This window comes from Coregonus clupeaformis, chromosome 30 (assembly GCF_020615455.1).
Source record: "Coregonus clupeaformis isolate EN_2021a chromosome 30, ASM2061545v1, whole genome shotgun sequence".
Lineage (NCBI taxonomy): Eukaryota > Metazoa > Chordata > Actinopteri > Salmoniformes > Salmonidae > Coregonus > Coregonus clupeaformis.
The window spans coordinates 30554515-30576562 of NC_059221.1; the positions used below are offsets into that span (position 1 = coordinate 30554515).

The window sequence follows — 22048 nt, forward strand, 5'->3', positions numbered from 1 at the left end:
CTGGATCAGCATTTGTAGTGCAGGAATGTGGGGTGGTAGTCAGGAAACATATTACAGGTCATCTGGCTCTATATACGGCGGAGCTGATGGCCATACTGTTGGCCTTGCAGTGGGTGGAGGAAGTCAAGCCAGATAGAGTAGTTATTTGCTCTGATTCATGTGCAGTGTTGATGAGTCTGCAGTTCTTTAGCTCACGTAGCAGACAATACCTGCTTTATGATGTACTACAAACCCATGGCAGGATTAGACAGATGGGTATACAGATCATATTTACTTGGGGGTGGAGGGGAATGAGGCAGTTGATGTACTGACTAAACAAGCACTTAGTAGTGGGGATGTTGATGTTGTAGTTTCAATAAGCAAGGCAGTGGCAAAAAGCCTGATATGGACAGTGGTGGTGCAGAGATGGCAGGAGCAGTGCAATAGAGATACTAAGAGCAGGCATTTATTTCAAGTACATAGGAAAGTTGGGGAGGACGGCAGGAAGGGACAGAAGAGAGGAGGCTATTTATTAAGGGTGGGACACAGCCGATTGAATAAGACTTTAATGTTATAGGAATGCATGCAACAGGAAGGTGTGATTATTGCCAGGAAACAGAAACAGTGGAGCATGTATTGATACAGTGTGGGCAGTATGAGAGGGAAAGAGAGGCTGAGATCTAGTATGAGGGAGAAGGGGATACAGGAAATTAGTTTAAAGAGTATATTGAGTAGAAGGTAATTAGATACATTCTCTAATATTTTGTTTATTTTTTAAGAGAAACGGGGCTCACCGGTAGGATTTAGTTTATCCGTCTCTGGCCCACACAGCTAGCGAGATCCTATTGGCCCCTTCTAGCATGCATCTGCATATTTCCGTTAGAGAACGTCTACTCTGTGAAGTGTGCGTGTGCAATAACTCAATTCGCCTCTGTACTCCTTCTAAACAACGCAAGTTTTAACAACTTTGGCAAAGGGTAAAGTCTACAAAACTTAGTACACTCTGTTCTTAACAGATTGTAGTTTTGGGAACAGAAAACTCTATTGAGATGAAATGATTCATCGATGAGAAAACTTTCAGAATGTCAGTCAAAATCCATCTTCCCCCACTGCCGGCCACTGGGCTTCCTCTTACTACCATATTTGATAGTGAGCGGAAACGCAAAGCGGATGCTTCACATTTATACATCCGGTGAAATATCTGTCTCATTGTTCTATCTGTGTTACCGTGTGTGCATCGTCAGTCATTGCGCATGTTGATTTCCTTCCCGCAGTGTCGGGGGGGAGGAGCCAAACAATAGAATACCTCGGAGCGTGAGAGCAGACAGATGAAATAGCTACTGTACAGAGTGGTTACAAAGTGACATATTGTGTCTGTCGACTCACTTGTTGTCATTTTGGTAAGTGCTTCTGTAAATTATCCGTCGTGCTGAGGTGAAACGGTTGTTGTTGCATAGTATGAAGTTGTAGCTGAACCGGTCTTATGTCTTCAAGTTGTTGTAGATAGAACAAGCGTGTCATATGAACGTGTGAAAAAAAATAAACTGTCACTTTCTTCAGATGTAAAGGATATGTATTATGCTTAGCTAGCTAGACATATTTTGCACTGTAACAGTAGCTAGGCGTATTTATAGGTTAACTAGCTAAACTAATTGTGTAAAATATTTACTCAGCTAGCTAGCTATGATTGTTTGAAAGTAAACAATTTATGGAATCTGGGAAGATAGACTAAACAACTATGTTATCTGCAGAATCTTCTGCAGAGATGATGACCTCACTTAGCTAGAGTGTCCTGACCTCCCAGTCCCAGAGAGAGCCCCCAGCCAGGCGACCCTGCCGTGACAGGACTAGCCAGGCGACCCTGCCGTGACAGGACCAGTCATTGGACAGCACAGTGACAGTGTGCTGTGTCTACTAGCATCATGGCTGCCCGCCAACAGAAAGGCAGTGCAGTGCTGGAAAGTTCAGCAGAGGGGAAGAGAACGGAACTCAGGGCTAATGAAGTACTGAAGAAATGCTGTAAGTACTAGTGTCTTGTCTGCCTGCCTCATATGCTCCAGTCTATTCTGGTCCCTTTCCTGTATTAACCCAATTAGGTTAAATGTCAACCTGATCTTTGGGTATTCATTGCAAGCTGCTGCATAACCAATGTGAGCTATGTTCCTAACGACACAAGGCAATTACATTGATTACATGGAATTGAATTGGGCTGTGCAGAATCTGACATTTAGAAATGAACACAAAATGCAATTTTTTAGCAAGTAATCAGCCCTATTTTTTTGCCTCGCTGGCTTGTCACTTGGACAAACGTCCCCTTCCTCCCCTGTCATGCAATGTGAAACTAGGCATCTCTTGTCTCCCTACCTGCATACAACATGTGAAAGGTGCTCTGATAGTTTACCTTAGGCATAGAGCCTTTCTTCACACTTCTGTTCAAACTAGATTAGATGTGATGTGTGCAGTCATCAGCGCATGTGTTTTTGCGATCACCCCCAGTGAAATAAATCTAGCATTAAAGGCACAGTGCAGTCAACTAGATTTCCGGGTGTCTTTATATATATATTTCCACACTATGAGGTTAGAATGATACTGTGAAATTGTGAAAATTATGATAATGCCCTTTTAGTTTAAGAGCTGTTTGAAAATACCACCTAAAACTTCTTCCTGTTTTGGTGGGATGGAGTTTCAGCCTTCCATGTTGACATCACCATGTGGAAAATTAGTTAAATACCAATATGAAAGAGTTCCATACTCTGCCAATAACAGCTAATTGTCAGTTTTCCCCTCCCCATTCAGACCATGCAGACAGTCCCAGCAAAATTCTTGCTCGAGAAATTGCCCTAAGATGCTATTTTTGTTTATTTTTGACCATTTTAATTGAAAACAATCACAGTAAGGTACTTAATTGTTACCCAGAAATGATTTGATATTGAGATAAAAGCTGCTGCATTGGACCTTTAACTAGCCAGTCCAGTCCACTCTGAGGAATCTGTAATTAGGAACTGGAGATGGTTCCAAGATATCCCGAACACACTCATACCTCATACTCGCATTCACACACACAAATCTGTTGCGGTTGGCTGCTTGCTAACCACTGCATTTTTAAGCCACAGGGCTGGTTTAAGGAATGTGTAGCATGCAAATGTAATGCCTGGTCTTGTTAAGCATAGCAAGGGTTTGTGTGCAAAGGACTGAGGATTGGTGTTGGTGGTTTTTTAAATCTATCTGCATTAACAGACCAAAGGAGAGAGAGAGACACACACTAACAATAACATTCTTCAGAACACCAGGCTTAATTTTTACATTTCTGGGCAAGGACTTAACAGTGTCTGTGGACAGTCAGTTGCTAAGCAGCTGCTGTTTGAAAAACATTAACCACTGCTAGTGAGAAGATCTGGATGAAAAAAGAAACCCAAAGGAATAATTGAAAATAGATCAACTCTCTAAACATATTGGCCTTTTTTTTTTAACAATGATAAAATATAATGGAGTTACTGTGCCATGGTAAAATACTTAGCCTACGTTCTATTGACATTTCAAAGTAAGTTGTTTGGTTGGGATTTATGTTTCTCTGTCTGTGTGAACAGCATGGGCCTCTTACATGACCAACTCCCCCACTGTGATTGTGATGATTGGTCTTCCTGCCAGAGGGAAAACCTACATGTCCAAAAAGCTGACCCGCTACCTCAACTGGATAGGAGTGCCAACCAAGGGTTAGTATAAAGGCCTCACTCTATGTACTATACTGTATTTTCATTCAATATTTTTCCAGACCTGCCCAACCGGAAGATAAACATTGAAGCCACACTTTCCTCATTATTCATGTTACTGTATTCAATACAAACATAATCCTCTATACGATGTGTAAATTAATTCCTTTGTGTGGACTACCAATCAAAGGGCTCTTTTGTGTAGATATATTTACAGTATAGTGAATGATGTAATTGAACTGCGATGCTGCAGAACCCATGTCTTCCTTCCACAGTTCAGGAAAATGTCACATGACATTGTACTGATTACAAGAACATGTTGTGCCTTTCATCACCTGATGAAGGCCCTGTATTGTGTTGCAGTATTCAACCTGGGGGTCTACAGGCGAGAGGCTGTGAAAGCCTACAAGTCCTATGACTTCTTCAGACATGACAACGAGGAGGCCATGGAAATCAGGAAGTATAGTATTTTTGGACCTGTGGCAGAAGAATTAGGTTCCTTTGAGTTGTTCAGTATTACAGTAACCCTTTTTTTTTCTAGAATATGCCCTCCATGTTTTCTCCAGCTCCAGGCAGGTGTTATCTGTATTGAAAACCCTGCTGAGGTTTATAAGGCCCCCTACTGGATTGAGACAATTAATGTAATTACTTTTTTAGTGAGGATCTCAATGGTAGTGAGTCACCTGGCCGCCCGCCATTTTCCTTTCTCTCAGTTTAATGCTAGCTGCTAGACCAACAGGTATGATACTTGTTATAAGCGTTATATGAACCCTATAATGTATTATTATAAGGCTTGTAATATATTGCGTATTTCTATGCTATAATTCTTCAACAGATTGAACATAAATGTTACTAAGACATAATGGGGTCATCATACATGGTCTTACAATGCATTATAGCAACATAATGCATTATATCTGTCGGCTTTAAGTGAAGTGTTACTGATTTTTCATTTCAATTGTTATTGATGTGGGTCACTGTGTCCCTACAGGCAGTGTGCTCTGGTGGCTCTGCAGGATGTCAAAGCTTATCTGACTGAAGAGGGGGGCCAGATCGCTGTGAGTATCTACTCTCTGCTCTCTCTGCTGTTTTGAGTAATTGGAGACAAAATAGTAATATTAAACTGAAAAGACAAGCTTACTTTGAGATATCAGTGAGATGTGATTATGTCTTTCAGGTCTTTGATGCCACAAACACCACCCGAGAGAGGAGAGAATTAATCCTTAGTTTTGCAAAGGAACATGCTTACAAGGTCAGTGTTATTATTATTATTATTATTCCCAATTATTGTTGTCAAAATGGTTTAGTGAAGTGTATCTTCAAAGATTGGTCTCTTTCGCAGGTGTTTTTTGTGGAGTCATTGTGTGACGACCCTGATGTCATTGCTGCTAATATTATGGTAAATTAACTTGCATATTTAAAAACTTAACTACATTATGAGTTTTATTTCTCATTAAAACATTCTATAATAATCTTCTTAAGGATTTCCACACTTTAAGTCTTGTGCACCTCCCTCTCCTCCCCAGGATGTGAAGGTGTCCAGTCCAGACTACCCAGAAAGAGACAGAGAGAGTGTGATGGAGGACTTCCTGAAGAGAATAGAATGTTATAAAGTCATGTACCAACCATTAGACCCTGATGAACACGACAAGTAAGACGTTCTCTATTTTAAATGGTTAATACTGCATTTTGTACACTACCGTTCAAAAGTTTGCCTCTTCCATTTTTGTGGCAGAGCTGCGAAGAGTTGGTTATACTTTTGTATTGAGTATACATCTCCATAAACCTTTGTTCATTGCTTGTGTGACAATTTTACCGTCCTTACTTACAATTTAGAAACATACCATCCTTATACATTTCTTCCTAGAAAATTGGTCTTTCCTCTCAATACGTTGGAGTTTAGCCATATTATTTGCTGTAATATTTGTTCTGCCTCTTCTGGAGGATGAAATTGGAATTGTAACCAACTCTGTATGACTTCATCTAAAAAGGACAATACTTTAAACAGGGATCCATTGTCAATCCTCCGGAAATGGTTGGTTTTAATATGTTTAACAGCAAAAAGCCCCCATTTGAACATTGGATGTGCCTCTTAGTAGCGTGCTGGAAAACCAGTTTGGCTTTAGATATAATTTCAGTATAATGGAGGCTTTAAGAGGGAGGTTTAATGCCTTTAATATTTAATCGTTTTAACCCTTCAAACTCATGTTCACTATATACATATGCCCATTTAACTTTATCTGTTTTGCAATTCCAAATAAAATGAGATATATTTTTCTTGCATGATTTGAAAAAGGATTCTTCTGAAGTCGGTAGAGCCATGAATAAATATGGAAACTGCGATATCACTAGAGAATTAATAAGAGTAATTTTCCCGTAGATGGACAGGTGTTTCCCTCTCCACAGTTTCAAGATCCTATCTATTTTGCAAAGTTTTCTATCAAAGTTAATAGTTGCAAAATCGCTCAACTTTTCCGGGATATGTATACCAAGCACATCCACTTCACCATCCATCCATTTAATCGGGAGACCACATGGCAATGTTAAAGTTTAGATCTTTAAGAGACCCAATCCGTAATATAATACACTTATCATAGTTGGGTTTTAGTCCAAAGAAACAGAATACATTATCCAGGTCCTCAATAAGGCCCTTCAAGGTTGAAGATTAAGGACTCAAGAGAGAACTTTAATCACCGGCTTGCATTGATACTTTTGTCTCTAATGCATAATCTTTTGCCCTGTAATGTTATCATTAAATCAGATTTTTATAGCTAACTGTTCAATGGCCATAATAAATAAGTATGGCAACCTTGTTTTATGCCTCTTGACAATTCAAGGTTCTCAGAGAAGTAACCGTTATTTATTATTTTACATAAAGGATTGTTGTACATGACTGTTACCCATCTTAGAAAATCCAGGCACTTATAAACAGATTCAAAATCTGCTCTAAAGAGTATACCTGGTTTCCCTGCATTCTCATAGTTTTCAATTATTTCTAGTAGTTGTCTAATGTTGTCTCTAATATATCTTCCTTTTAAGAATCCTGTCTGATCGTGATGAGTAATGTCTGGTAGGACCTTTTTTAATTCTATGAGCAATACATTTTGCCAATATTTTTCCCGACGCAACATTGAAGGGTGAGGGGCCTCCAATTTTTTTAGAGACAGGGTCTTCAGTAGGAGAGAGATCAGTCACTCTTTTTGTGTGTCCGACAATTTGCCATTTATATAACAGTAATTTAAACATGATAGTAATGGATCTTTCAGTAGTTCAAAAAAGTTTGATATATCTCTATTGGAATGCCATCGAGGCCAGGGGTTTTCCCCGTCTGAAAGGAATCAATTGCCAACCATAGTTCGTCCTGTGTAATTAGGCCTTCACAATATTTGTTTTCTGTCACAGATAGTTTAATATGATTTTTTGGGAGAAGGATATCACAAAACTCATCATCAAGTGAGGTTGGAGGTACAGTGAGGGAAAAAAGTATTTGATCCCCTGCTGATTTTGTACGTTTGCCCACTGACAAAGAAATGATCAGTCTATAATTTTAATGGTAGGTTTATTTGAACAGTGAGAGACAGAATAACAACAAAACAATCCAGAAAAACGTATGTCAAAAATGTTATAAATTGATTTGCATTTTAATGAGGGAAATAAGTATTTAACCCCCTCTCAATCAGAAAGATTTCTGGCTCCCAGGTGTCTTTTATACAGGTAACAAGCTGAGATTAGGAGCACACTCTTAAAGGGAGTGCTCCTAATCTCAGCTTGTTACCTGTATAAAAGACACCTGTCCACAGAAGCAATCAATCAATCAGATTCCAAACTCTCCACCATGGCCAAGACCAAAGAGCTCTCCAAGGATGTCAGGGACAAGATTGTAGACCTACACAAGGCTGGAATGGGCTACAAGACCATCGCCAAGCAGCTTGGTGAGAAGGTGACAACACAGAAATAGAAACACAAAATAACTGTCAATCTCCCTCAGCCTGGGGCTCCATGCAAGATCTCACCTCGTGGAGTTGCAATGATCATGAGAACGGTGAGGAATCAGCCCAGAACTACACGGGAGGATCTTGTCAATTATCTCAAGGCAGCTGGGACCATAGTCACCAAGAAAACAATTGGTAACACACTACGCCGTGAAGGACTGAAATCCTGCAGCGCCCGCAAGGTCCCCCTGCTCAAGAAAGCACATATACAGGGCCGTCTGAAGTTTGCCAATGAACATCTGAATGATTCAGAGGAGAACTGGGTGAAAGTGTTGTGGTCAGATGAGACCAAAATCGAGCTCTTTGGCATCAACTCAACTCGCTGTGTTTGGAGGAGGAGGAATGCTGCCAATGACCCCAAGAACACCATCCCCACCGTCAAACATGGAGGTGGAAACATTATACTTTGGGGGTGTTTTTCTGCTAAGGGGACAGGACAACTTCACCGCATCAAAGGGACGATGGACGGGGCATTGAAATCTTGGGTGAGAACCTCCTTCCCTCAGCCAGGGCATTGAAAATGTGTCGTGGGTGGGTATTCCAGCATGACAATGACCCAAAACACACGGCCAAGGCAACAAAGGAGTGGCTCAATAAGAAGCACATGAAGGTCCTGGAGTGGCCTAGCCAGTCTCCAGACCTTAATCCCATAGAAAATCTGTGGAGGGAGCTGAAGGTTCGAGTTGCCAAACGTCAGCCTCGACACCTTAAGGACTTGGAGAAGATCTGCAAAGAGGAGTGGGACAAAATCCCTCCTGAGATGTGTGCAAACCTGGTGGCCAACTACAAGAAACGTCTGACCTCTGTGATTGCCAACAAGGGTTTTGCCACCAAGTACTAAGTCATGTTTTGCAGAGGGGTCAAATACTTATTTCCGTCATTAAAATGCAAAATCAATTTATAACATTTTTGACATGCGTTTTTCTGGATTTTTTTGTTGTTATTCTGTCTCTCACTGTTCAAATAAACCTACCATTAAAATTATAGACTGATCATGTCTTTGTCAGTGGGCAAACGTACAAAATCAGCTGGGGATCAAATACTTTTTTCCCTCACTGTACCAACTCTGGGGTCAATTTGACTAATGGTTTGAAATATTGTGAAATATTTTCAGCGTTAGTGTATTGGTATATTGCGGTCATCTTTGAATTCTGGTACATTATTTTGTTGAAATCTGTTTGTTTAAATTATCTAAATCTCAGTTGGTACACTCCACAATACTTCAATACACTCTCACAGCTGTAATATGCAGACTGCGCAAGCAGCAGAATTTTTCACTACATTCAGATCACATAATAGGGCAACTGTGATTATACAGATATACTAATCACGGTATTTCACATTATTCGTCTGCATAATTTAAACCCAACATTCATTTGCATGAGACAAAGTTCACTTGATCAGTAGATATTGCTCTAGTATCCTATGGTGCCAATTATGTGTGGTCCTCTGTAGCTCAATTGGTAGAGCACGGCGCTTGTAACGCCAGGGTAGTGGGTTCGATCCCCGTGACCACCCATACGTAAAAATGTATGCGCACATGACTGTAAGTCGCTTTGGATAACAGCATCTGCTAAATGGCATATTATAGTGCCACCAACTAGTTTGGTGCAACAATCAGGGTTAAAGTGACTTTATATTCACACAGCTTGAACTGAACCGATGGCCCCATGTCCATCGGTTCAGTTCTTATAGCCCTGGTGTGATATGGTGCCATCTAGTGCTGTAGCGTGGCCGACTTTGAATGCAGCAACTAATCATTCTCAAATTCATTAGAGGCTAATTTATTGAGTCTATACAGTATACCAAATCTGGAGTCAATCTGATTTATGGTTCATGAGAAGGAGATTTCTTAAGTATTTCTTGCGTTAGCATATGTGCTAACGTGCATCTATAAGTACAGTGCGGCCATATTTGAATGCAGCCACAATTATTTCGTAAAACCATTAAATACTAATGTAATGAGTCTAAATACAAAATCTGGAGTGAATCTGACATGGTTCATGAGGAGCAGATGATTTTGAGCATTAACGTTACATATGCAAAGAATTAGTTGTTAATAGTTTCCTCTTTTTTTATATATATATATATCAAATTCAGTGTGGTTCGTCTTAGAGACGTCAAAGATAGTGATGACAAATTTTAAGTTGATAGGCCACTGTGGAGTGGATTTACAGTGGTTGAAATGGACATATAAAATCCGATTTTTGATTTCTCAATAACTCAGCCATCTTTTGACCAATCTCTTAGCTTTTCTCAAACTTTTAGTCCATGAGAAGATTGTTTGTGTGATTATATTAAGCATTAGCGTTACATAGTCAAAAAAGTGAATTGTTAATAGTTTATTTTCTTTTAAAGATATCAATGCCAAAATTAACATGGTTCATCATTGTAATGTCTTTGATGATCCTAAAAAGTTGATAGGCTATTGTGGAGTGGATTTACAAAGGATTTAAATAGGCACGTAAAATATTCCTATTGTCAGACTTGGTTGCTCCCGGGAAGTGTGAAAACGTACGTAGTACTCAGAAGTCTTTACCAAGTTAGCTAGCTTGCTAGCTATCTTCAGATAGCTATCTAATCTTTTACCAGGCAGAGAAATTCATGGTAGCTATAACATTATTACAATGTACCCATAGCTGCGGGAAGTAGGGGTGTTGAGGGTGCTGCTGCACCCCGTGATAAATCACCAATAAAAAATAATTCATATATTAAAAAACCTTTTTGAGAAAATTGTGTTTTTCCACTAAATTAGTGCACTAGGCCTTTGACTCCTATATGAGCTGAGAAAAATACTTGCCAACAGAGCAGGGAGAAATCAGCCTATACTCTCTTTAGAGAGGATGTTGATGGACTACGTCATTCTAGCGACTACCCATGAGAGCGGGGGTTTCTGGGGAATTGTGTTCAAATCTAGATTATTTTTTGCATTCTTGCCACAGGGGTCTCTAAAAACACCAGTACATACAAAGTTCCACAGTGTAGCTTTAATTTATACATTTTGTCAGTCAAGCCATTTGTATTTACAAACCTTCATCAATAGTTCCATCGTTTGTCCAGTAGGTGGAGACAACACACAAGGTTGACAAAGGTGTTTTTTCAGATTATGGCCTGCTTTGTCACCACATTGACTCCTCATCCTAACATCATTGGTCTGATTTCCAATTCTAAATCTCCTGACAGAAAATTGTTTCTGCTTCATTGGTAATTATTCCTAATTCACCATAGTATTATTAGATATAGACCCTCATATGATAAGCCTTATAAAACAACACAATGATTTTGTACTGAAGTTAATCTTCTTCAAGAAATGTACAAAATACAATTTTATCTCGAGCCTGAGCTCTCCTCAAGCCTGGGCCTCCAAGTCATAACATCAGTAAATTCCTCTGGACATTGTCCCAGTTAGAGAAGAGGAACAGTTGCTTCACCTCTTACTGGGCCAGCCAGGGCCTTGCGAAAGCCTTTGTTTTCAGCAGTTCGGGCCATTTAATACATACAGATAGCAGGCACTGAATAGCTACTGTATATTCTACACAGAGAAATGTGTTAATATTTGAGAGAAGCTAATTTTATTATTAAAAGTTATTGTCAATTTCTTTGATTTCTCCGAACTATTGTATTGAGAATACATTTTGCTAATGAGTAGATCTTCATGATGATCATTATTAGCGTCATTAGCAATCAGTCTGCATAGGATCAAGATGCTATCAGGTCACTGATCAATTCCATCTTGACCTCCATTCTAACCTCTGACCCTTAGGGACCTGTCCTTCATCCAGGTCATCAATGTGGGCCGGAGCTTCCTGGTAAACAGGGTGCAGGACTACATCCAGAGCAAGATCGTGTACTACCTGATGAACATCCACGTGCACTCTCACTCTATCTACCTGTGTCGGCACGGAGAGAGCGACCACAACATGAAGGGACGCATCGGGGGTGACGCAATGCTGTCTGTTCAAGGGAAAAAGGTATAGATCGACTTTTCCTTTAGTATATCATTACAAGTACAGAAACCATTGTGCCACTTCATGCTATGTTGCTCTATGTTCTATATATATATTCATCTTGCACACTCAATAACTGTATGACTTCATCTCACTTACATACTGTCTACAAATAAACCTACAATGCCGATTCTAATCCTCTCTCAGTTTGCTGGAGCGCTGAAGGGTTTTGTGGAGGAGCATGGTCTGCCAGACCTAAAGGTGTGGACCAGCCAGCTGAGACGGACTATCCAGACTGCGGAGGAGCTCGGGGTGCCCTACGAGCAGTGGAAGATACTCAACGAGATCGATGCCGTCAGTACCACAACACCACGGTTCAATAGTGACCCATAGACGAAACATGGTAGGGGTTACATTTTTTAATAATGATTGTCGATAAATAAACGTATTTATGTTTCTCAGGGTGTTTGTGAGGAGATGACCTATGAGATGATTGAGGAATTCTACCCTGCGGAGTTTGCCTTAAGAGAGCAGGACAAGTACCACTACCGCTACCCAGGAGGAGAGGTACAGTTACTCCTTATCTCTCTACAGAGATCTGTCGCATTCATCTGAAGCAGTGAGCTCAGTTTGTTCCTCTCCTCTCTCTGTAGTCCTACCAGGACCTGGTGCAGAGGTTAGAGCCGGTCATCATGGAGCTGGAAAGACAGGGCAACGTGCTGGTCATCTGTCACCAGGCTGTCATGCGCTGCCTGCTCGCTTACTTCCTGGATAAGAGTGCTGGTACAAACACACAAACTCACTTACAGTGCCTTCGGAAAGTATTCAGACCCCTTGACTTTTTCCACATTTTGTTACGTTATAGCCTTATTCTAAAATTGATTAAATAATTATTTTTCCTCAGCAAACCCCATAATGACAAAGCGAAAACAGGTTTTTAGATAATTTAGATAAACAGAAATACCTTACTTACATAAGTATTCAGACCATGCTATGAGACTCGAAATTGAGCTCAGGTGCATCCTGTTTCCATTGATCATCCTTGAGATGTTTCTACAACTTGATTGGAGACCACCTGTGGTAAATTCAATTGATTGGACATGATTTGGAAAGGCACACACCTTTCTATATAAGGTCCCACAGTTGACAGTGCATGTCAGAGCAAAAACCAAGCCATGAGGTCGAAGGAATTGTCCGTAGAGCTCTCCGAGACAGGATTGTGTCGAGGCACAGATCTGGGGAAGGGTACCAAAAAATGTCTGCAGCATTGAAGGTCCCCAAGAACACAGTGGCCCCCATCATTCTTAAATGGAAGAAGTTTGGAACCACCAAGACTCTTCCTAGAGCTGGCCGCCCGGCCTAACTGAGAAATCGGGGGAGAAGGACCTTGGTCAGGGAGGTGACCAAGAACCCGATGGTCACTCTGACAGAGCTCTAGAGTTCCTCTGTGGAGATGGGAGAACCTTCCAGAAGGACAACCATCTCTGCAGCACTCCACCAATCAGGCCTTTATGGTAGAGTGGCCAGACATTTACATTTACGTCATTTAGCAGACGCTCTTATCCAGAGCGACTTACAAATTGGTGCATTCACCTTATAGCCAGTGGGATAACCACTTTACAATGTTTTTTTTTTTTTTTTTGGGGGGTTAGAAGGATTACTTTATCCTATCCCAGGTATTCCTTAAAGAGGTGGGGTTTCAAGTGTCTCCGGAAGGTGGTGAGTGACTCTGCTGTCCTGGCGTCGTGAGGGAGCTTGTTCCACCATTTGGGTGCCAGAGCAGCGAACAGTTTTGACTGGGCTGAGCGGGAACTGTGCTTCCGCAGAGGTAGGGGGGCCAGCAGGCCAGAGGTGGATGAACGCAATGCCCTCGTTTGGGTGTAGGGACTGATCAGAGCCGTTCCCCTCACAGCTCCGTAGGCAAGCACCATGGTCTTGTAGCAGATGCGAGCTTCAACTGGAAGCCAGTGGAGTGTGCGGAGGAGCGGGGTGACGTGAGAGAACTTGTGAAGGTTGAACACCAGACGGGCTGCGGCATTCTGGATGAGTTGTAGGGGTTTAATGGCACAGGCAGGGAGCCCAGCCAACAGCGAGTTGCAGTAATCCAGACGGGAGATGACAAGTGCCTGGATTAGGACCTGTGCCGCTTCCTGTGTAAGGCAGGGTCGTACTCTCCGAATGTTGTAGAGCATGAACCTACAGGATCGGGTCACCGCCTTGATGTTAGCGGAGAACGACAGGGTGTTGTCCAGGGTCACGCCAAGGCTCTTCGCACTCTGGGAGGAGGACACAACGGAGTTGTCAACCGTGATGGCGAGATCATGGAACGGGCAGTCCTTCCCCGGGAGGAAGAGCAGCTCCGTCTTGCCAAGGTTCAGCTTGAGGTGGTGATCCGTCATCCACACTGATATGTCTGCCAGACATGCAGAGATGCGATTCGCCACCTGGTTATCAGAAGGGGGAAAGGAGAAGATTAGTTGTGTGTTGTCTGCGTAGCAATGATAGGAGAGGCCATGTGAGGATATGACAGAGCCAAGTGACTTGGTGTATAGCGAGAATAGGAGAGGGCCTAGAACTGAGCCCTGGGGGACACCAGTGGTGAGAGCACGTGGTGCGGAGACAGCCCTTCGCCACGCCACTTGGTAGGAGCGACCGGTCAGGTAGGACGCAATCCAAGAGTGAGCCGCGCCGGAGATGCCCAGCTTGGAGAGGGTGGAGAGGAGGATCTGATGGTTCACAGTATCAAAGGCAGCAGACAGGTCTAGAAGGACAAGAGCAGAGGAGAGAGAGTTAGCTTTAGCAGTGCGGAGAGCCTCCGTGACACAGAGAAGAGCAGTCTCAGTTGAATGACCAGTCTTGAAACCTGACTGGTTTGGATCAAGAAGGTCATTCTGAGAGAGATAGCAAGAGAGTTGGCTAAAGACGGCACGCTCAAGAGTTTTGGCGAGAAAAGAAAGAAGGGATACTGGTCTGTAGTTGTTGACATCAGAGGGATCGAGTGTTGGTTTTTTGAGAAGGGGTACAACTCTCGCTCTCTTGAAGACGGAAGGGACATAGCCAGCGGTCAAGGATGAGTTGATGAGCGTGAGGTAAGGGAGAAGGTCACCGTAGATGGTCTGGAGAAGAGAGGAGGGGATAGGGTCAAGCGGGCAGGTTGTTGGGCGGCCGGCCGTCACAAGTCGCAAGATTTTATCTGGAGAGAGAGGGGAGAAAGAAGTCAAAGCATAGGGTAGGGCAGTGTGAGCAGGACAAGCAGTGTCATTTGACTTAACAAACGAGGATCGGATGTCGTCAACCTTCTTTTCAAAATGGTTGACGAAGTCATCCACAGAGAGGGAGAGGGGGGGATTCAGCAGGGAGGAGAAGGTGGCAAAGAGCTTCCTAGGGTTAGAGGCAGATGCTTGGAATTTAGAGTGGACAGACAGAAGCCATCCTCAGTAAAAGGCACATGACAGCCCGCTTGGAGTTTGCCAAAAGGCACCTAAAGACTCTGACAATGAGAAACAAGATTCTCTGGTCTGATGAAACCAAGATTGAACTCTTTGGCCTGAATGCCAAGCGTCACGTCTGGAGGAAACCTGGCACCATCCCTACACAGCCAAGACAACGCAGGAGTGGCTTCGGGACAAGTCTCTGAATGTCCTTGAGTGGCCCAGCCAGAGCCCGGACTTGAACTCGATCGAACATCTCTGGAGAGACCTGAAAATAGCTGTGCAGCGACGCTCCCCATTCAACCTGACAGAGTTTGAGAGGGTGTGCAGAGAAGAATGGGGAAAAACTTCCCAAATACAGGTGTGCCAAGCTTGTAGCGTCATACCCAAGAAGACTCGATGCTGTAATCGCTGCCAAAGGTGCTTCAACAAAGTACTGAGTAAAGTGTCTGAATACTTATGTAAATGTGATATTTCAGTTTATTATTTTTTATAAATTAGCAAAAATGTCTAAAAGCTGTTTTTGCTTTGTCATTATGGGGCATTGTGTGTAGATTAATGAGGGAAAAAAACTATTTAATACATTTTTGAATAAGGTTGTAACGTAAGAAAATGTGGAAAAAGTCAAGGTGTCTGAATACTTTACGAAGGCCCTGTATATACACAGATTCACAGACACACACACTGCCCCTCGTTAGGAAAATCAATTACTTTAGCCAGGATACAAGCATACAAACACACAATTTGACTTCTGCTTGTTTTGAGTGGAAAAGTTTGCCTTTGCTGATGTTCATCCTGGATGAAGGACAGAAATAGAAGTTGAGGCTAAACAGAATGTCACATGGCTCTCTTAAAGGTCTGCCAAGTCAGGAAAGGAAGTGGTTTGTGCCTTAAGGGGCATTTTAAAGGCTAGTAAAGCCATCCACACTGTGACTGTGCAGTGGGCACCTCTGACTGTCACTGCCCGATCCCTAATGTCAGGAAAGAGAAGTAATGAAATCTATTGAGTAATTATATCGGCTAATCTAAATATAATCTCTAAATATATATATATATATGTATTATTAACTCTATCATGTGCCATTAACTGCATAAGATTGAGTCCTTTTGAGATGACGCATTGATCTCACATGCAATGTTCTAAAGACAGTCATTGTGTCTTTGTTTCTGTTGGCACAGATGACCTGCCCTACTTGAAGTGTCCCCTCCACACGGTTCTAAAGCTCACCCCCATGGCTTATGGTAGGATATCTCATCCAAGACTACCCTGTGTCAGTCTCAGACACAACAACTTTCTCTCTCCTCCCTCTCTCTCATGTTAACATTGACTGTTATTTTCTCTCTCTCTCTCTCTCTCTCGCTCTCTCTCTGTTGTTGTTGGTTTTTCTCGGCCAGGTTGTAAAGTGGACACGTTTGACCTCAAAGTGGAGGCTGTGAACACTCACCGGGACAGGCCATTAGTGAGTTGCTCTCCTTGCCAAATCTCTGTTCAATCTACTGTGCGTTCTACTTAATTTCATAGGTTCATATACTGTATCCCTCTCTTAACGGTAACGCATGTGGCCAGTTCTGGCCACTGTTCCAACGACTTTCCATCAAGGGTCATTTTGATGTTTTAGTACAGTAAACGGCCGAGTCATAACAAACTGGCTGATCTGGGAAGTTGTCGTTGGAAGAGTTCTAGGTAGTAGTGAGTCAATCCTCAGAATATGAAGTTACAGTGGCTTGCGAAAGTATTCACCCCTCTTGGCATTTTTCCTATTAGGGGTTTGTATCATTTTATTTACACAACATGCCTACCACTTTGAAGATGCAAAATAAAAAGAATTGTGAAACAAGAAATAAGACAAAAAAACAGAACTTGAGCGTGCATAACTATTCACCCCCCCAAAGTCAATACTTTGTAGAGCCACCTTTTGCAGCAATTACAGCTGCAAGTCTCTTGGGGTATGTCTCTATAAGCTTGGCACATCTAGCCACTGGGATTTTTGCCCATTCTTCAAGGCAAAACTGCTCCAGCTACTTCAAGTTGGATGGGTTCCGCTGGTGTACAGCAATCTTTAAGTCATACCACATATTCTCAATTGGATTGAGGTCTGGACTTTGACTAGGCCATTCCAAGACATTTAAATATTTCCCCATAAACCACTCAAGTGTTGCTTTAGCAGTATGCTTAGGGTCATTGTCCTGCTGGAAGGTGAACCTCCGTCCCAGGCTCAAATCTCTGGAAGACTGAGACAGGTTTCCCTCAAGAACTTCCCTGTATTTAGCGCCATCCATCATTCCTTCAATTCTGACCAGTTTCCCAGTCCCTGCCGATGAAAAAACATGGTGTTCTCGGGGTGATGAAAGGTGTTGGGTTTGCGCCAGACATAGTGCGATGGCCAAAAGGCTCAATTTCTGTCTCATCTGACCAGAATACCTTCTTCCATATGTTTGGGGAGTCTCCCACATGCCTTTTGGCGAACACCAAACGTGTTTGCTTATTTTTTTCTTTAAGCAATGGCTTTTTTCTGGCCACTCTTCAGTAAAGCCCAGCTCTGTGGAGTGTATGGCTTAAAGTGGTCCTATGGACAGATACTCCAATCTCCGCTGTGGAGCTTTTCAGCTCCTTCAGGGTTATCTTTGGTCTCTTTGTTGCCTCTGATTAATGGCGTCCTTGCCTGGTCCGTGAGTTTTGGTGGGCAGCCCTCTGGCAGGTTTGTTGGGGTGCCATATTCTTTCAAATTTTTTTATAATGGATTTAATGGTGCTCTGTGGGATGTTCAAAGTTTCTGATATGTTTTTATAACCCAACCCTGATCTTTACTTCTCCACAACTTTGTCCCTGACCTGTTTGGAGAGCTCCTTAGTCTTCATGGTGCCGCTTGCTGCTTGGTGGTGCCCCTTGCTTAAAGGTGACTGGGGCCTTTCAGAACAGGTGTGTATATATACTAAGATCATGTGACAGATCATGTGATACTTGGATTGCACACAGGTGGACTTTATTTAACTAATTATGTGACTTCTGAAGGTAATTGGTTGCACCAGATCTTATTTAGGGACTTCAGAGCAAAGGGGGTGAATACATATGCACGCACCACCTTTCCGTTATTTATTTTGTAGACATTTTTGGACTATTTTGTGTATGTCCATTACATGAAATCCAAATAAAAATCCATTTAAATTACAGGTTGTAATGCAACAAAATAGGAAAAACGCCAAGGGGGATGAATACTTTTGCAAGGCACTGTATATACAAAATAGTGTGAGAAATTGCTCCAAAAAAAAGACCAGAGTACAGTTTCCACCCTCAACAATACAAAGGGCCTATTTTATGTAATTTCTTCTAATTTGGAGATCTGCTCTGCTTATACAGTACAGTATGTAGTTCTGGTATGAACAGGCCACACAGTGTCTCAGTGCTGTCCCCAGTACACTGTGTTTACCAGATGTCCCTTGTGGTGTGGGCGTCACACTCATAAACATGACCAGTGACCACACTGCCTTTTACTGAGCGTAGCCCTGCTAACATGTCTGGGAAAGGAACCGCGACACTGCCTTCAATATTCTGTTGTTTGTTCAAGCTGTATTGTTTTCACAAGATGTGTAGCATGCAAGACACGCGCACACACACAGTGAAACTTTATTTATCTCTGATTCTGATGCTCCTTCTCTTTCCTCCATCCTCTCTATCCAGGATAAAGTTCGTAATGACGTCGTTCCCAACACATTCCTCCGGAGGAACAGTTTCACCCCTCTGTCCAGTCACGACCAGGTGAAGCGTCCGCGCCTCTACAGCGCTGGCAACCCATCTCAATCTCGACGGCCCCTGGCCCCCTTTATACCCAGCATGCAGTCCTTCGAGGACCCTGAGGGAGCAGAGTTGACACAAAACCAAGTTAGTGTTGTCTTTCTGCATGAATGATGTCTCTCTCTCTCTTCATATGTTTTTATGATGTTACTTATGTCCTTAAACTGAATGTTCTAAAAACAGCAACTTCTAAAAACAGAGTAAGTTGTGTCTTGTGATTGACCTTACCCTCCTCTGTCTGAGCTCAAGTGTAGTAGAGGCCAGACAAAACAAACTGTATGGTGACGGCGCTCGGCCTTGGCACAGCTTAGCATGAGGTAACACTGTCTCTCCCTCCTTCTGCCTCCTGAAGGAGTCTCTCAACTGCTTCAGCCCAGGGGACTCAGAAGATGCTGTTCGCAGTTGAAGAGGACGGAGACAGGCGTCTCCACTCCCCAACATCCTCTCTGCCATCAGACCTGGGTTCAAATACTATTTTCAGTATTTGTAAATACCTTGAGTGTTTGCTTTAGCCTGCCAGGAGTGCCAGATGAGCAGTGTTTGCACTTTGGGGACTTTTCTATTGGTTCCATTTCAACATGCAAGCACTGTAAAACACAGCTAAAGTATTTGACATGATTTCAAATAGTATTTGAACCCAGGTGCCCTCTGTCTGTACCTAGTCCCTCCACTCCAGGAGGAATCATCACCTAACGCTCAGGCCTGCTACATACCATGCCAGCCTTACCATTTTGATTGTCAAGCAGTGGTTCAAGCACACCACCTCAGCCGCAAATGGTCACAGCGTGTGGTTGTTGTAGTGGCCAGAATTTGTTCTACAGCTGTTTCGTTTCTGTTGACATCTGTTAGATAGATATTGTGACTATTGTGTGTGGGTGAAGAGTGATATGATTTGAGAAAAACATGGCCTTGTTTGCACACACACTTATCAACATTCAAAGTTGAATTTACTGTAAACAGAACTTTTGGATGTTAAATAGAGGATATCTTTGAGGATATTTGTCTTAGTAGATTTTAGAGTAATTCAGTGATTTGTCTATTGCAATTTATTTTACATGGTAACTGAACATTTTATCAAAAACAAAGCACTGACTACAAACACTGTCGTATCCTTTAAGTCTATAATGTACAATTACTTAAGCTCTTATGAATGATATATGTATGTCTTAAATTGGATAGTTGAATATCATTGTTTTTGAACAGCGTTGTGACCAGCTTTGTTTTTCCTCAGTTAGGCTGAAAGACCACCATATAGGATTGAAAATTTCAGCTCAGGGATTCATGTTATTAGTTAGTCACATGTTACATGTTACATTACTGTGTGTGTGTATAGAGTTCACATTTTACTCTGCAATTCAGTTACATATTCATGGTCATGTTGTGAAATGCCAATTTATTTGCATTATAGATGCATTCATTACACGTCCTCAGCTAAAATGGCAACTACTATTGTAGTTACAGTTAATGGCAGCATTTATTCTTAAATTTGTTAAACTGACATTGTGTTTTTACTTTTCCTGATGTTATCTGCATGATTTTGCATCCTGAAAAAGCACAGCATAAGGAAAGATACCGTAGGTACTTTCATACTTACACATGGGTGGGCAAGATCAGTGAAGTGTATCTTATTGTTTATTACTGCCATAATGATATATGTTCAATGTAATGCTGCTCTAAAGTGCCTCTGTGACTGTTTAGTACATTTTAGTAATTTAGCAGACGCTCTTATCCAGAGCGATTTACAGTTAGTGAGTGCATAAATTTGTTCATACTGGTCCCCCGTGGGAATTGAACCCACAACCCTGGCGTTGCAAGCGCCATGCTCTACCAACTGAGCTACAGGGACTTCTAGCATTACTTTTGTGGCTCTTACAAGACATTGTTATTATATAAATAGGCAGAAGACAAGTAGCCTGTAAGACTACAGTATACTGATCTATATACTGGCACAATGCTGTAAAATGTTTTAAATCACTGGAATATTAATCTGATATGAGTGTAAATGATTCAATAAATAATGTATCTGTCAGAACGTCTTGCTCATGGCAGTTAGACTTGACTTGGTCCTCTGGTACACAGTGTGGGTGTGTCCAGATTTATTGAGCTCATTGGGTGGTATCTTCCTGTTTAGATGTTTCCAGCAATACTTCCTGTCTTATCTAAAGCCAGGGCATGCATGTGGCAGAACCCTGGCAATAGGGCAAGATTCTGAGGGATGCTTCCTGGGAATAATAACCTACAGTGCATTCGGAAAGAATTCAGACAACTGTTTTTGCTTTGTCATTATGGGGTATTGTGTGTAGATTGATGAGGAATATATATATATTTTTAAATCAATTTTAGAATAAGGCTGTAACGTAACAATGTGGAAAAGGGGAAGGGATCTGAATACTTTCCGAATTCACTGTAGGTCCAATAAATCACTCAACCTTCTTATATTAGACCTAGGATATGACCTGTGACACATCTAGGACTAATATAAGTAGCGTCTGTCAAAGACGTAAAGGACAGGTGGCGGGGATTGGGACCGTTAACTGATTGCAACCATAAACTTGTTTCCAGACTGGTCTGTCATAGGGGAAATGGGTTGGTGCCCTTGTACAGTAAACAAAAACATTCTCAGGGATGTTTCAATGGTTCAGTCAGCTAGGGGTTTCTAACAGTTCTTTGATATAATGTATTACTGATTACATTTACATTTTAGTCATTTAGCAGACGCTCTTATCCAGAGCGACTCACATTTGAAAAGGTACAGCCAGGGAAGAGACAACCACTAAATGCTGAAATTAAAGTAGCTGCTTTGTGGTGCACTGTAACATAGTTGTCATGCTATACCCACCCCTTTCACACCCTTCTTGTTTGTGTATCAGTGTAGGCATCTTCCACAAGACTGTTCAAGACTTCATTGTACCACAACAGGAGCTACCCTCTATCTAAAGTCCTAAACCAACAACACTTGAAGGTGTAATGCAATGTCATGAGTCACATAGAAACTTGTATTACACTATTTGTAATTGAGGAAAATTCTGATTCTCATTGTTGAATGGTGAAAGTACAAAATGTTGTGTTTTTTTTAATAGTGATAGTGTAGTTAGTAGATTGACACTGAAATTATGAGCTGTTCATCATTAATCAAATGCTGATACGGGCCTGGCTCCATGAGTGGGCTACAGGAGGCTTAGCCCCCTCAGTTTTA

At 41.9% G+C, this 22048-nt stretch overlaps 1 protein-coding gene across 2 annotated transcripts; it reads left to right on the top strand.

Moving 5' to 3' along the window:
• Nucleotides 1-1258: 1258 nt before the first annotated feature.
• On the top strand, nucleotides 1259-20626 carry LOC121545606 (6-phosphofructo-2-kinase/fructose-2,6-bisphosphatase 2). Of its 2 annotated transcripts, XM_041856270.2 has the most exons (16): nucleotides 1259-1379; nucleotides 1731-1998; nucleotides 3567-3692; nucleotides 4053-4149; nucleotides 4681-4747; nucleotides 4867-4941; nucleotides 5032-5088; nucleotides 5216-5340; nucleotides 11445-11652; nucleotides 11836-11982; nucleotides 12091-12195; nucleotides 12282-12411; nucleotides 16239-16301; nucleotides 16455-16519; nucleotides 18739-18939; nucleotides 19205-20626. In XM_041856270.2, exons 2-16 carry the CDS (start codon nucleotides 1902-1904, stop codon nucleotides 19256-19258), a joined length of 1617 nt encoding a protein of 538 aa, XP_041712204.1. In that variant the 5' UTR covers nucleotides 1259-1379; nucleotides 1731-1901; the 3' UTR covers nucleotides 19259-20626. The 2 variants fall into 2 exon arrangements, with proteins under 2 accessions (XP_041712204.1, XP_041712205.1); XM_041856271.2 differs by lacking the exons at nucleotides 1259-1379; nucleotides 1731-1998; nucleotides 3567-3692; nucleotides 4053-4149 and adding an exon at nucleotides 4247-4330.
• Nucleotides 20627-22048: the final 1422 nt, after the last annotated feature.

What these genes read in the sequence shown, in the direction of transcription:
- LOC121545606 (XM_041856270.2), top strand. Translation starts at nt 1,902, where the DNA reads ATGGCTGCCCGCCAACAGAAAGGCAGTGCAGTGCTGGAAAGTTCAGCA. An exon ending in GAGGCCATGGAAATCAGGAA is followed by an intron (nt 4,150 to 4,680) that starts GTATAGTATTTT and finishes GTGTCCCTACAG; the next exon opens with GCAGTGTGCTCTGGTGGCTC. An exon ending in GACCCTGATGAACACGACAA is followed by an intron (nt 5,341 to 11,444) that starts GTAAGACGTTCT and finishes TCTGACCCTTAG; the next exon opens with GGACCTGTCCTTCATCCAGG.